The sequence below is a fragment of the Drosophila bipectinata genome, chromosome 3L, assembly GCF_030179905.1.
Source record: "Drosophila bipectinata strain 14024-0381.07 chromosome 3L, DbipHiC1v2, whole genome shotgun sequence".
In the NCBI taxonomy this organism is placed as follows: domain Eukaryota; kingdom Metazoa; phylum Arthropoda; class Insecta; order Diptera; family Drosophilidae; genus Drosophila; species Drosophila bipectinata.
This window is the reverse complement of record NC_091738.1, coordinates 5,707,228-5,721,810: the sequence shown is the minus strand read 5'-3', so window position 1 is coordinate 5,721,810 and position 14,583 is coordinate 5,707,228. Positions and strand designations below refer to the sequence as shown.

The 14,583-nt window shown below is 44.0% G+C and overlaps 3 protein-coding genes across 3 annotated transcripts; 2 read left to right on the top strand and 1 right to left on the bottom strand.

The window, feature by feature from the left end:
* Nucleotides 1-5,157: 5,157 nt before the first annotated feature.
* Or69a (Odorant receptor 69a) lies at nt 5,158-6,464 on the top strand. Its single transcript, XM_017245744.2, has 3 exons — nt 5,158-6,132; nt 6,187-6,342; nt 6,405-6,464. Exons 1-3 carry the CDS (start codon nt 5,158-5,160, stop codon nt 6,462-6,464), a joined length of 1,191 nt encoding a protein of 396 aa, XP_017101233.1.
* A 3,131-nt stretch (nt 6,465-9,595) lies between these two features.
* On the bottom strand, nt 9,596-10,908 carry LOC108128273 (uncharacterized). Its single transcript, XM_017245768.3, has one exon. It carries the CDS (start codon nt 10,857-10,859, stop codon nt 9,798-9,800), a length of 1,062 nt encoding a protein of 353 aa, XP_017101257.2. The 5' UTR covers nt 10,860-10,908; the 3' UTR covers nt 9,596-9,797.
* Nucleotides 10,909-10,976: 68 nt separating this feature from the next.
* On the top strand, nt 10,977-12,252 carry LOC108128272 (malate dehydrogenase, mitochondrial). Its single transcript, XM_017245766.3, has one exon. It carries the CDS (start codon nt 11,075-11,077, stop codon nt 12,143-12,145), a length of 1,071 nt encoding a protein of 356 aa, XP_017101255.2. The 5' UTR covers nt 10,977-11,074; the 3' UTR covers nt 12,146-12,252.
* Nucleotides 12,253-14,583: the final 2,331 nt, after the last annotated feature.

The following is a 14,583-nucleotide window of genomic DNA, read 5'->3' as shown; positions in this document are numbered from 1 at the left end:
TGGCTGTTATTTCTATATAAAAAGCAAAATAATTGGCGTGTCAGACATTTTGTTACGCCCAATTTAAGTGCTTCCTTCGGGACGAGAACAAGGAATTTTTGCGTACTACCAACCCGATACGAAACAACCAAATGCAATGTAAGTGTTAAAATAGAACAGGAAAAATTTATTAAAAATAGATCGCCGATTAAAGGGCGTAGCAAGAAAGTGTATTAATTTTATTAATAAATTTTTTCTTGGTTATCCGTTTTTTGGGAAGGTTTTCCATAATCCATAATTCCATGCCCTTCATTGGCTTAAATTGCCAGTTAATGCGATCATCCTTCAAGTAGTTCTTACATGTTTTCGCTTCAGATACTCGGTAAAGATTCATTGTCTTGGTATAGGTTCACTTTTCAAGGTAGGAGTTTTAGGTTCGTTCTCTAAGGAACGAATGTTTCTGGTGCACCATCCGTTAAGTGGTCCTGGAATGCTTTTTTAGGTTCAAAATAAGACTAGACCTAGACCTATTATACGTAGACTATGTGTAACTAGCAGAGGAGCCAGAATACGTCTGAAAGAGCTAAGTAAAGCTTCATGGATCTCTTTCAGTAGTCAGAATAATAGCAATAAAATTATTTTACAAGCCATATACAAGACTTCAACGCAAATTGCATTGATTAAGTGACTATCCAGCGTGGTAAATATTTATATGAATATTTTAATTACGCTATTGTCCAGCCATTAATATTAATAGGCGCGACTAAAGAATTCTTACAAATTAATCAAGTGCATTCAGTTGGCATATTGACAATGTCCTCGTATTCATTTCCCCTCGCTAGGGGCTTCCGTGCGGTCGCTGTTCGATCGAATTAAAATTCATTAATTTGCCGCATTAAAACGGCATTAATTAAATACCGAAATGGTCAATGGGTGAGATGGACCACTTAATGGTCATAATTATAGTTTTTCATAGAACTCAATTCAGCAATTTTGCTCGATTAAGTTAATCACTGATTCAAAAACAATTACTCGCAATCTGGACAAAGAGGTAGCACATTTCTAAGCAGTTTGGGAACAAAAGCCCATCTTACCACATTTACAAAACAAACTAGAGCCACTTTGCATGTCTTTGCAACATTTAGCAATGGCCTGCATATAATTACACTAACTCGTACACCCATACAGTCATGCATATACACAATATGTCGTTGCAACTCTGCGCACTTCCGCTCAAAACCTTCCACTTCCGGCCAACAGTGCTTCGAAAAAGTACACAACTAGCCAGAAATAGCCAAACTTTATCCGCACATTGCATGTGCCACGCAAATGCAAATTTTATGTACTTGCATTCCTTTTTTCTTCTCTCACGGGTTTAAATTTTATAAAATTAAATGGAAAGTACGAAGAGACTGGAAAAAAAAGAAAAAGTGTGCCATGGATATTGGGAAAGGATCGCATCGGTATCGGCTCGGGCCGGGCATTATCGCCCTGTGAGTTATGGCGTCAAAAAGCAATCAATTTTTAATTTTGCGTTTAATTAAAAATGCAGGCGGGCGCAATTAAAATTATACCATGCATTTAACATACGGCGTTGTCATGGGCAACGGCACTGTCGGCGTAGTCGGTGCCACGTCGAAAGTTAGTCGCCGCTTAAATGACAGTAACCAAAATCTGGTTTTGTTGCAATCAATCATGGCCGGGTCGATGGGTGGCCGTTGCACGCTCAGCATCATCGGTAATTGGAAATAGGTGGCATCGTCATCGTGATTGCGCGGTCGTCCTGTCCGCAGCAGCTACACACACGGACACAAGGACATATGAGCACTCCACAGATACAAATACAGATACAGCCATAGACACAACGATATATGGAAATGTTGCAACTGCGTTGCGGTTGCGGCCCTTGAAAGTTGGCCGCGGACATCGTAGCGTTCGCAGCAGTGGGTTTATTAGCATGCCTCGGTGGCGTATGAGTGATATTTCAATAATGAGCATTCAATAAATTGACAATAATTATCGCTGAACATCATATAACCAATTTGTGTCGCATCCGGGTAAACGATATGTGTTTGTATGTCCTCGCAAAAGGTGAAGAGTGGTCCGAACTGATTACACTGTCAAGTGGCAATGACAAATATTGTTCGATTGACAGATTAAGCCAATAATGACAGCCAACAGAGCAAAGATTTCGACCACAGTCAAATCACTTGCCATTAATTTTATCCACGGGTGGTGAAAAATTTGATTACCCGAAACAGGGGCACGTCTGCCGGCTGGAAATTATACGGACATGAAATTTAATCATTCTAATTTGTTAAATTTATGAAGTTTATGGCTAGAGCACAGCAGGCACAAGTGCTAACAGATTTTTTTTGGGGGCTTTTAATACACTTTTAAAAACGTATTTTGCATTTTATTTTTTAAATTTTATGTACATTTAAGGATCAACTTGGGGGCCTGCCAATTTCCATAAATCGCTTACATACTTCAATAAGCTCAAAGATTAATATATCAGAGAAGGAAGTTTTTTATTCAACATGGCTTTCCTTTTTATATTTTCCTCTTTTTTTTTCTGCGCCGGACTACCCACCAACATTACTTCCTCCCAGTTGGATTTCATGACGTTTTCCGCAGTGGCGGTTTTTTCTCCATCCTCCAGCTTCAACTGCCTTTGTTTTCCGCGCACATGGAGCTTAGGCATTTCCCCGGCTACGTGCGGAAATGTGTCTAAATTGTGTGTAAAAATTTCGCCATCGCGTTGTTATTACATTTTTTTGCGACCCTCCTGGTCGGTCACAAGATGGGGTGACACCATATGGCCCCAACAGATAAGGCTAAGTAATTGATGGACATGGCCAGCAGACGGACTGGCTTTTGTAAGTGGTTCACTTAGGGGAGCCAGGCGGCGTCATTGCTAGAGGAATCGAAAATGAATTCCAAAAAATGGCAAGTTTAAGAGGCCTTAAAGTTTTGGGGGAGAACTTAACTACAATTGGTCTTTCTAACTTGAAGGGAAATCTGAAAATTTAATTACCTCTCCCAAATAGGATTGCTGCAATCCAGTCTATAACTTTTAAACGTTTGCAAACCAAGGCCAATTATGTCCTACCGTTTCTGGGCCCACCGCACTATAGCTCCCCAGGCGCCCCACCAACCTCGAATAACATTTTCAATTACCATTTTGGGCAACTCAGTTAGGGCCGCACCCCCTTATCCTTATCCTTCCAAGCCAAGTTGAACTACGAAATTGAGACATGTTGTTTGAGTACATTTTGTGGTTTTGCCCTAGTAGACGGACATGGCTGGGGGAATTTTCGTGTTTTGTGTATGCAATTTTAAATGCACATCGCAGCTCGGCCAACCGATTCCAAGACTTCGACCCAACTGGACCAGCCGGTACCCCACTGGGCCCGGTCATGTAGCTGTAACGAGCCGCCTTTGTTTGCTAAAAACTTATCAAGGCTATGGTCTGGGCAACTGGAAAGCTGGGCAGCTGGAATGAGGAGTCCTGGGTAAACAACAAGCAAATGCCTGCAATGATGATCCTGCAGCTGTCTTCCTCGGCATTGCTTTCCTCCCTTTCCTTTACTATCCTGGCCAATTTTTATACAAACTGTCGATTCTGGGTGGGTGTCTCTCTCTCTTAGTTCTCTATTCCGTTGGCTATTGTCCTGGCAAATGCCTGCCGTGGGATGTGTATGTACTTTAAAGGTCCTTGCCGGTCTTGCCAGTCACTTCCACATGATTGGGCAATTCACAATCTTTTTCATATGGTCACCCCGACTGTGTTGTCTAAGCCGATGACTCAATTAACTGCCAAACGTGCTTTGCAGGCTGTCAGATGGAAATTCTCGCAGAAAGTAAAGATATCTGGAAGCAATTAGCCCACATAAGCAGTGTGGAAACTTGTTCTTTAAATATTAAATTTTTAGTCCGTTGCCTCGATTCTTACTAAATGGAACGTGCAAAATCCAGGGCCAGCAAAAAGCTGTCATCGAAAGCAGAACAATAAATATGCGCTGCTCATGATTAATGATTTGCACGCACAAAAAAGGCACAACATCGCCGTGCCAGAAGGACACCCAAGTTCTGGCCAACTTGAGGGCAAGAGCAAAAAATAACAAAAACAATAATAAAGCAGCTAAAGCTAAGAGCAACAACTACTCTGTTTGGCTTTGCGGGCAGTGTAGCGTGTATTAAGGGAATTAAAATGTTATTATATAAAACAAGAAAAGCAAGCTTGAGAGGCGGTGGGTCAGCGTAGGTCATCGGTAGGTGGATGAGATGAGGTGAGGTGGTGCTTCCCAACAAGACACGATGGCGACGCTGTTGCCACTGATCCAGGATAACGATGTGATAATCACACCCATCACAGCCACTCAGACCCCTTGGCATATGACAGACGATGGTCGAGAGAAAAGCCCGGTCGCTCGGTCAGATAACAACGCCAGGTGACTTGTACATAATTCCACCAATTTTCCCAAGGAACTTAATTTTACGCTTTTGAATTTCCGAAATGAAAACTTGGATCCCCGACAACCTTTGTCTGGCTTTAATAAGTTTGCTTAGTTCCCCCCAAAAAAGTCAGGCACTCAGCTTGTTTTATTTTCTTTTTCAAGCTTTTCTGAAGTTTATACAAGCAGCCGGTCCTATGCCATTTTAAATCGAGTTTTTTTTTTTGGGTATCCTTTGTTTAATATTGCTAATATTAGGACCATGCTAGTCCTAATATTGGCAGTCCTAATATTGTATATTTTTCCATTTTCCGACAATGCCCGAGCCCTTCAACTGCATTGTTCCAAGGGAAAAGTAAAACTAGTTTGCAGAATATCCTCTTTAGAATTTTAATAATAATTTCTTCTTGTTTTTTTGGTGCATGTTTTAGTGACATTTGGCTAAAATTCCTAAGCCTAATTGAGCAATTTAAAAAAACCGAGTGGGAATGGACAACTGTTTTTAATAGATAGCAGATGCATAATTCCCAGATTTTGGAAGAGATGGCTTGAGTTCTAATCTGAAAGGAGGGTCAGGTTTCCTGGTTCCCTCAAGTTCCCTACCAACAACTGCTCATTCCCAAGACGTGCGATTAATTGTAATTTGGCTAAATTTCTGGCTGCCTATAAAGGCACAGGTCGGCCATCTGCACATTAATAGTCGATTCTTGTTCGAGGCAGAATGCAGTTCACAGATTATCTGAAGTATCCTGACATAGCATGTCGCTGGTCCTGGGCCCGTCGCTTGGAGTGGCCACGCCGTGGACACGAGAAGATTCCGTTTGAGAAATTGCAAACAGTTTGTTACTATCTCGGAAGCTTTTTTATGGGCTATCAGAATATTGGAGGTGTCGTGTACTGGTGCCTCTACGCCCTAAAGGCCAAGGATGCCACCACTTTCATAATAGAAACAGCACAGGTTTTCGGATCCCTAATGCTGACCTGTGTGGGCTTTTCGAAAATATGGTGTTTCACCCGGCGGCGAAACCAGATGGAAGATGTAATGGCGGAACTGCATGAATTGTATCCCACAACCAGGAAAGAGCATTACCGCCTTCAGCACCACTACGATTGGGCCGATCTAATAATGAAGTATGCGAACTTGTTCTACTTTGCGTTCTACATATTCTATAATGGCTCCCCGTTGGTGCTGCTTCTGTGGGAGTACATTACGGACGATCAGAATCTGAGTTACAAAACGCAGGCCAACGCCTGGTATCCCTGGAAGGTTCGTGGATCTGCCTGGGGATATGCCTTGGCTATATGGGTGTCGACTATGGCTGGCAATCTGGGAATATTCTTGACCCTCGCAATTCTAAACATTCTCTGTGTCTGTACTGTCCAGCTGGTGATGCACTTTGATGGACTGGCCACTCAACTACTCAATCTCGATGCACGACATCCACAAGCCCATCAGGAGCTCAAACATCTGATTCGCTACCACCGCCAGCTAATCGATATTTCGGATAAAACTAACGAGATTTTCGACTCTATATTCCTGACGAGTTTGATTTGCTCTACCCTTGCCATTTGCATGACTAGTGTGGCTGTCCTGCTTCTGGACCTGGCCCCGGCATTAAAAAACATCAATGGTCTCTTGGCGTTCCTCGTCTACCACTTTATGCTGAGCTACTTGGGCACCCAGATCAACTTGGCGGTATGACCGGTATTATGCTACTTTAAAACTAGATTGAAAAGTCTTTTGTTTCAGAGTGAAAAAATTCTGCCAGCAGCCTTCTACAACAATTGGTACGAGGGTGATCTCCCTTATCGGAAGATGTTGCTCATCTTGATGCTGCGAGCCTCAAAGCCTTATAAGTGGAAGACCATTAAACTGTCAGAAGTTTCGATTTTAAACTACGTGGATGTAAGCTGATCTTTTTTTTATAAAAGTTAATTGATCAATTAATATTTTCGTTGTTTTTACAGACATTGAAGACTTCATATCAAATGTATGCCTGCGTGCGGTCAATGAACTTACAAGTTTAGAAGCAAAAATATATTATTGTTTAGTGAGAATCTAATAAATATTAGAGGAATACAGTAGAAAATATATTTGATTTATACTTTAATGAGCTTAACAATAGAGTGGGCATGACCCAAATGCAAAGTTAGAGCATATGGAACATAAAACCCATGTATGATGTTCCGTTCTGGTTTATTTGTTTATTAATTTCCTTTATTTTTGTGTCAAGCTCGTAATGATGATGCCGGGGAACTGACTATGGGGGTTTTATGTTCCTCGTCTATCGCTGCTGATATCAGCAGACGAGTGACGCTCATTCGGCACTCCATTTCCGGCGGAAGTGCTGCTCGCGCGGGGGGCAGACATTTTGTGTGTGCTCTGCCTGCATGTTTGAGCATCTGAATTGTACTTGGAGCTTGTTTACTTCTTTGTTTATGACCCGGCCTGCTCTCGCCTCGTTTACGAGACCATCCTATTGCCAGTTTTTATTGTTGCTTTTATTTTGCGGTCTACTTGGTTGCGCCTCATATGCTCCTTGCCCCGGGATATGCTGTTCTGTCGTAGGAGCCTTTTTGTTTGCCATTGATTTATGGTTTGGTGATTCTGCTCCTTGCGCGCTGGATTTACTGTTTACTCGGTTGGCCCCGCCGTCTCATCAAGGTTTTGTTGCGGTAATTAAACTCTGATTGGTTTTCAATTGTTTTTATTGATTGGCAGTTGGCAGAGTTGGCACTTCTTCCTTTTAATCGGCGCTTCTGTTGATTCGCAATTAGCCACCAAGCGTTGTGAATCGCCGTCGCGGGTCTGGTCTGAGTGACTTAAATTTTAGTTGAAAACTCGATTTGAAGGCACGAAATTTATGGACAACATCCAGGAAAGACAAACAAAGGCGAAAAAGTTGGCAGCCACGGCAAATCTCAGCCCGGTGCAGGCCAATTGCCAAAGGACTCAAATCGAGCGGCAGCTGCGCGTAATGGACAATTTGAATTATCCGTCCGTCGGTGTTGGCCAGAATCGGAGGAGTGTGAGTAATAGTTTTGGCAGCCACCGCCTCTTTCGCTGGCCTGGCTCCGGGATTTATGGAGATGCACGAGCCAAGGGCCACTACATCGAGTCTCGCACTTGGCAAGGGCCACAAGCAGTTCCAGTTCCACCGCCACATCCACATCCATCTCCTTCGTCCTGGACGCTGACAAGTGCAAAAGTAAAGCAAAATTATGGCCAACTCGACGACTCGTTCGCAACTGTTGGACTTATCGATCGACCGGCTGGACTGGCCGTCCAGGCCGCCCAGGCCGGGCCTTTTAAACTAATTAAGGCCCGGTAGAAGGAACAACACATGCTACTAATTTGCGAAATTAACGTGTTTGTTTTGGCCGCACTCGAAATAAATTACCCAAAGAAAAGCAACAAGAAAAAAACTCAAATTACGACTACGACTGGCCAAAAGGTGAGGGCAATGGCCATAAATTCGCATCGAAAGCGAATTCCTAGCTGCAACTTTTCGCTCGCCTTGTTTACGCCCCAAAAAAGGTTCGCCATCAGAGTCCTTTCGGGGGGATCCCTGAAATTATAGCCAAGTTGGAAATTTATGTGCAGCTCCATGGAAATTAAACGGCTTTAGCACAGCTGCTCGGACTTCCGGTTTCCTGAGGCGCTATCCTATTTTGACAAGGATCTATGAAAATAGTGTGAAAAATTATTGTATGCCACGCCCTCTCCGCTGCCACGCTGCCCCCGGCAGCCTGTGCATTCTAAAGCTGCTAAATTAAGATAAATGAACACATTTAGCCGGGGGGAATTTATTTGTTTTGATAAGCGAGAAATGAGTCTGGCCAGATTGTCGGCCCACAAAGGGTATGCTAAATAAATCTTCCAGCCTGAGCGTATGTTTTGAGAGTGAAATGCATTAAAAGGATAAAGTCCTGTTTTAGCTTTTTACCACAATTTTCGCTTTGGCTTTGGCCAATTTACTGAAAGCCGCCCGACAAAAAGCCGTGTCCCAAGTATTATGATTTGGCTACTTGGTCAACTTTTTTAATATGCCCGGAAAGATCAACAGCCAAACAGGACTCAAGTCCAAATGACTTTGGCTAATAAATAAAGTTTTGCGATGGCCAGGTAAACACTCGGCATGACCCACAAAAAGTTTGTGACCAAATAAACCGAAAGCACCGGAAACCAAACAAAAAAGATGAAATAGTATGGCAAGTTGAAGAAAGTAGTTTGGGGCCAGAAATTGTTTGCCGATGTTGCTTAGATTTTTTCTCCTGCAATTCTGCAATTAGTTAACCTATAAACGGAAAGTGTTGCATATGAATTATGTGACCACAAAATGCCAACAAATTGCCGAGAGTCCGGTCAACGAAAATTTATGAACGAGATAAGGAAAGAGCGTAGTAGACCATGGAGGTACTCTGTAAATATAAGTCATGTAAGGTAAGGTGATTTTTGAATATTTAATGTCTGAGATTTCTTAAAATATATTATATTATTTTGAAATTTAAAGACCTCAAGAATACTGGACTGAAATGCCTTTTATGTTATTTCTTATCTTATTTGGAGAAACACATTTTCTGGTTTCTGTTTGTAGGTGGCCAGAATGTTGTCTGAAATGCTTTGGCTTAATTTATCTTGTTGTCAGCCTGGTTGGCAGCAACAAATGCAGCCGCAATAGTTGAATTACTCACACACACGATCCTTCCGAAACTTGCCAGGTGAACTTCCTGGTGAAAGTGAAACTGGGTCGCAAGAAAGTTTCCGCCCCCTTTCGTCTTTCGACTTTCGCCTTTCTCCTTTCCAATTTTTTTTTCATAGGGGGGACTTTCAGATAAAATGGACACACCCTATGTGCTTCTCGCTTTTACTTGGCAGCGAGGTGCGAGAATTCTGGGGTAGGGTGTGAAATAAAATGAAGAAAATTGCTGCCTACTTTCGGGCGTTTAGGTGGAACGAGAATCGGGCACCAAAGATGGCCAAGCAATTTGTTAGCAGGTCGAGCAGAGAGCGTCTCACTGCAAATGTAATTTACTGCCAGACGATATACGCAGGGCCACCGAAATATTTTGGCCGAAATTTATTTGCGGCCACTTTGGCAAAAGGAAAACTAAATGAATTTTAAGACTTTTTCCAACCGAAAGCTAAAAAGTAAAAGTTAAATTTCAGAAAATAGTCCCTTTATTGTAAAAGTATTTGAATGTTAAGCGACATACATATATGTACTTGTCAGCCTTGAAAAGTAGTTTGTTTGGGAACTTTTTCTGCTGTCTAGACGGCTCCTTGTCGAGACGTCATAAAAAGTGGCAGTGCCAAGATGTTTTGGAGATTTCACTGAAGACAATAATTATATATACTTATTACTGCGCTTTTGGCAACGCAGTAGGAACGGTCTCCTCGAGTTCTTTTAAGTATTTTCTGGCAAACTCGATGCCCTCTTCGGCGCTTTTACGTAAAATGGGAAGAAGCTTCGCCAGGGCCTCCATTTCCATCTCGCTCAACTGCGGCATATCCAGGTAACGCTTGACACCGTACTGTCCCAGTTCCACGTTACTGGCGAAGAAGGGTGCCTCTGTCAGCTCCGAGGCCACAAAGGCGCACTCGACCACGCCCTCGTGGCCGCGAATTCCTCGCAGGAGGGCGTCAACGAATTGGGCTCCGGCAAAGGCCATCGATAGAGTGGCCGATCCACTGCCGGCCTTGGCTTCCACTACCTCGGTTCCCGCCTCCTGGATGCGATGGACCATTTTTTCGATTTGCTTGTCTTCATCCACGTACTTAGGCTTACAAGTGGAGATTAGTGGCAGGATTGTGGTTCCCGCATGTCCGCCAATAACCGTGATGTCCACATGACGGGGATCCTTCCCCATGGCAGTGCCTATGAACTTCTTCGCTCGCACCACATCCAGAGTAGTGATACCAAAGAGACGTCTAGGGTCAAACACCCCGTTGGCCTTTAGGATCTCCGCTGCCGTTGGAACAATCATGTTGATGGGATTTGTGATGAAGGCCAGAAGAGTGCCCGGACAGGCAACACTCACGGCACTGGCCACCTTTGCTGCCACAACACCGTTGGCGGCCATCAGCTGCTCCCGTTCCATGCCTGGAAGACGGGGCTTCCCCGCGGCCACCACCACTACATTGGCTCCCGACACCGCTGCCTCTAGCTCGCTCTCACCCACAAAGCTTGTCACTCGTCCCGGCATGGAAATGTGCGACAGATCCGTAGCGATTCCCTTTATCTCGTTGATGTCGTGCAGGGCCAGTTCCCTGATTCCTGCATTCTGGCGAATGAGAAGCGAGAGTGGCTGCCCAATTCCTCCACCGGCGCCCACTACAGTCACCTTGTAGTTTCGGGCCAAAAGACGCCAGGGGGAAGTAGATGCGACGAGCGTGGATTTTAGTATTCCAAATAGTATCATTTTGCTGAGAATGAAAATCCTTCAAGATGGAAGCTATCAGGTTTTGATTTGCCAGTGAATGGCCTACTTGTTATCATTAAACAATTTTACTCGAATTACCTAATAAATTCACTCTAATCAAGTCCTATTTGAGACCAGTGTCGTTCGGACTTAAAAAATCATTGAACAAACAAAAAAATTCAAAATTGTATCTACGGATCTAAGGAGTACCGAACATGATACTTCTGCGGGCCTGTGCCCGCCTTCCCAAGGCACCGATGTATGTCTGTGGGCGGCAGCTGGGTGCGGTTGATCTTTGCGGTTTGAGCTGTCGGCGTGGTCTGAAGGTCACCGTCGTGGGGGCGTCTGGTGGGATTGGCCAGCCTCTGGCCCTCCTGCTAAAGTCCCACCCGGATATCGATATCCTGGCCCTACATGACCTCCGTCACACGGCCGGAGTGACGGCGGATCTCTCGCACATCTGCACCAAATCAGTGGTTAAAGCCTATGAGGGGCCAAAGAACCTCAAGGCAGCCATGAAGGATGCTGACATTGTGGTCGTTCCGGCAGGACTGCCACGCAAGCCTGGCATGGCACGGAGCGACCTCATTGGCGTTAATGCTTCAGTGGCAGCGGATGTGGCCATCGCAGCAAGTGAAGTCTGCCCCGGAACCCTATTGGCCTATATTACCAACCCGGTCAATACAATCGTCCCCATTGCTGCAACCATCCTGAGGGCCAAGGGCACCTACGATCCCAAACGCCTGTTTGGAATAACCACCCTCGACTGTGTCCGAGCCAAGGCCTTTCTGGGAGAGGCCATGAACGTGAATCCACAGTGCGTGGAAATACCGGTGATCGGTGGACACACAGGCACCACAATCCTGCCCATCATCTCTCAGTGCAAGCCGGAGTTCAAGGGCGACGAAACGGAGCGTCTGGCATTAATCTACCGGATCCAGCAGGCGGGCACTGAAGTGGTGGAGGCAAAGGCCGGTGCGGGATCGGCCACCCTCTCAATGGCGTTTGCCGCCAACCAGTTTGTTTGCTCCTTGATCAAGGGTGTCATGGGCAAGGGCGATGAGGACATTGAGGAGTACGCCTATGTCGAATCGGACGTCACAAAAGTAGAGTTCTTTGCCACTCGCCTCAAGCTGGGACCGCAGGGCATCAAGGATAACCTCGGCCTGCCGGAAATGAACGAGGAGGAGGAAGCGGCACTAAAGTGCTGTTTGCCCGAGCTCAAAAGTAACATCGATCTGGGGTACGAGTTGGGCGAAGAGTTCAAAAATAAAGAAGTCAAATGATAGTGCTTACCGAATCTTTGGTGAATGCAATAGTTTTCGAGCTATTCTGTGTTTTTTAAAAAATATATTCTACAATAAAAATGTATTAATAGTTTTATAAAACTTTACTTCCATGTTTTGCTTAAAGAAGTCTGAGGAAAAGCTAAATCAAAGTATTTTAACCCTAATTTAAAAGAGATCTCCTTTAAGTTTACTTTCCAAGTTTTTCCTCAGCCAAATGTAGAGTCCCGGGAATAAAAACCACAGACGCAGCTGGGGACTCGGCACCAAAGAGTGCCAGGCGGCAGGCGCTTCATCACCAAGTCCTGCGGAGCCGCAAATCTTTGTGGTCTCGTCTTAATGGCTAAGAAATTGTGATTTATGCCTCGAGATTTGTACATTTAGCCAGTTTGCTATACATATATGTCTTTCTGTATGTGGCAAAGTACATTTATAAAATATTTGACTTGATGAACATGCTTTAGTTTCAGCTGAGTAAAGGGTTTAAGTACACACATTTAGCCAACTTGCTAAAAGTTTGTCATTTCGGATACATAAGTTGGCAGACGGTTCCTCGATCTGGAGCATTCATTACCTAATTAGTCGTGGATTTATTATCCAGTCGGCCCAAGGTGGCCAATTTAGTTTCCATGTTCAACTGAATTACATTAATTGAATTTAGGACTCGACGTATTTTAGTTTCCTTTGCCGCTTCTTGGCAGGGTTAGTGGTTTGGGCCGGAAGGCAGGTTCCTGATGGCAGAAAATTGTCTCAGAGTCGACAGTTTCATTGCTGTCGACACGAAAACTTTACGTTTTTTGGCCTGTAAGCTCTTAAAAGGCTTATTGTGTAATTGGATTCGTCGTCGCCATTGTTGTGGCAAGGTCGGTGTTATTATTTTGTCACTACCTTCAAGGAGGTCCAGTGATTTAGTGCCAAAGATTCTGTGGGTTTAATTATTCTAAGTAGTTGGAAGAAAAGTTTTCATTTGTAGATTTTTCCGTTTGTACTTAAAGAAAGACTTCGAGTGTACGTTTCTTTATTGTTGGCAGGCTATTGGCTGGCATAGGCTGGCAGTAATTTACAGAAATTATACATGACCACTTAGGTTGTCATTAACGTTAACGACCACCAAACCAGCCAGGCAACCCGGCAACCAGGCAGGCACTGGCCAAAAAGTGTGTCGAGGCATTATGAAATGTTTAACAGCCTCGTCTGAGGACCTTCGGCAAGTATGTGTGCAGTTTTTCCTTCTTTTTTTTCGGCTGGCGGCGGTGTGGCCTCCTGTCGACGGCTCTTGGCAGGAGCAAAGTAGAAGTCCTGGCCGGGTAATCCAAAATTAATGGCCTGTCAGTCATACTCGTGCTACAATTTTAGCCCACTTTGGGCCGGCTGGTCGTGGAGCTGCAGCTACAGCTATGCGGCTACAGCTGCGATTCAGTCTTATAGCCGCTCGTGTACTACATCCTTTCTTTGTGTAAATTTCCGCTTTCCGTTTTCGGCAAAGTAGACCGAGAACGAGCTTAATCGAAAACGTATGAATGCAGCCGAGATCCTAAGAGGCCTGAGAGGTCTAGAGATGGCACCTCGATTGAGGTAAAGAAATGCACTCACGAGAAATAGTCATCTTCTGAGCCATATTTTTCCACTAAAATAAATCCCTCTCCTTTTGAATGAATTATAAAATTTTAATTGGCTTACAACGTTTGGTATTCACGATCTTCATAGCCCCCGTCTCTAGGCCAAAGCCACAGCACTTAAGCGCCTTTCGTGTTGCTCCTCTTGACTGTGCTTTTTGGCCAGGACCATACTGTGGTTAGAGCAGCCAAGTTATTACAAGCGCAAAAATATTTTCACTTAAGTAGCTGCCACCATTTTGCTCAATTTATTTCCAACATCAAGCTCCCATTCCTTTTTTTAATTTTACACACAATTTTCGTGTAATGTTTGGCTTTCAGCTCGGCTCCTTTCACCATCAACCTCCTGCAATCTGGCATGGTTTGGAGAAAAAACTGCTTCGTAATATTAAATTGAATGTTTTTTTTGAGTTAAATGAAATATTTTGTGCTCCTCAGGATGGGACAGGCAGTGATAAAATATATATGATGTATTTATTGTGAGCTTTCATTTGTACCACATGCAGATGCATATGAAATTCCACTTGCAAAAATCTGTGCAAATTTGTTGGACACTTGACTGCTGCTCATACATGAATATATTTGCTGTGGGCGGTTGCACCTTTTTTCTGGCCATTTCCGGGTCAACGGGGCGAGCGCTTTCTTTTTGTCAGTCTCCTGCCCAAAAATGAGACCCCTGGGAACGAATGGGTTTCACAACAATTTCATATTTTTTGCTTGACATCGTATCGTTCTGGGAAGCACATTTCTGTGAATTTTGGCATTAAACGATGTGTAAAAACGTTTGCAATTTTGGTTAATTGAATTGTTGCATCATGCAAT

What these genes read in the sequence shown, in the direction of transcription:
- Or69a (XM_017245744.2), top strand. Translation starts at nt 5,158, where the DNA reads ATGCAGTTCACAGATTATCTGAAGTATCCTGACATAGCATGTCGCTGG. An exon ending in GCACCCAGATCAACTTGGCG is followed by an intron (nt 6,133 to 6,186) that starts GTATGACCGGTA and finishes CTTTTGTTTCAG; the next exon opens with AGTGAAAAAATTCTGCCAGC. An exon ending in CGATTTTAAACTACGTGGAT is followed by an intron (nt 6,343 to 6,404) that starts GTAAGCTGATCT and finishes TTGTTTTTACAG; the next exon opens with ACATTGAAGACTTCATATCA.
- LOC108128273 (XM_017245768.3), bottom strand. Translation starts at nt 10,859, where the DNA reads ATGATACTATTTGGAATACTAAAATCCACGCTCGTCGCATCTACTTCC.
- LOC108128272 (XM_017245766.3), top strand. Translation starts at nt 11,075, where the DNA reads ATGATACTTCTGCGGGCCTGTGCCCGCCTTCCCAAGGCACCGATGTAT.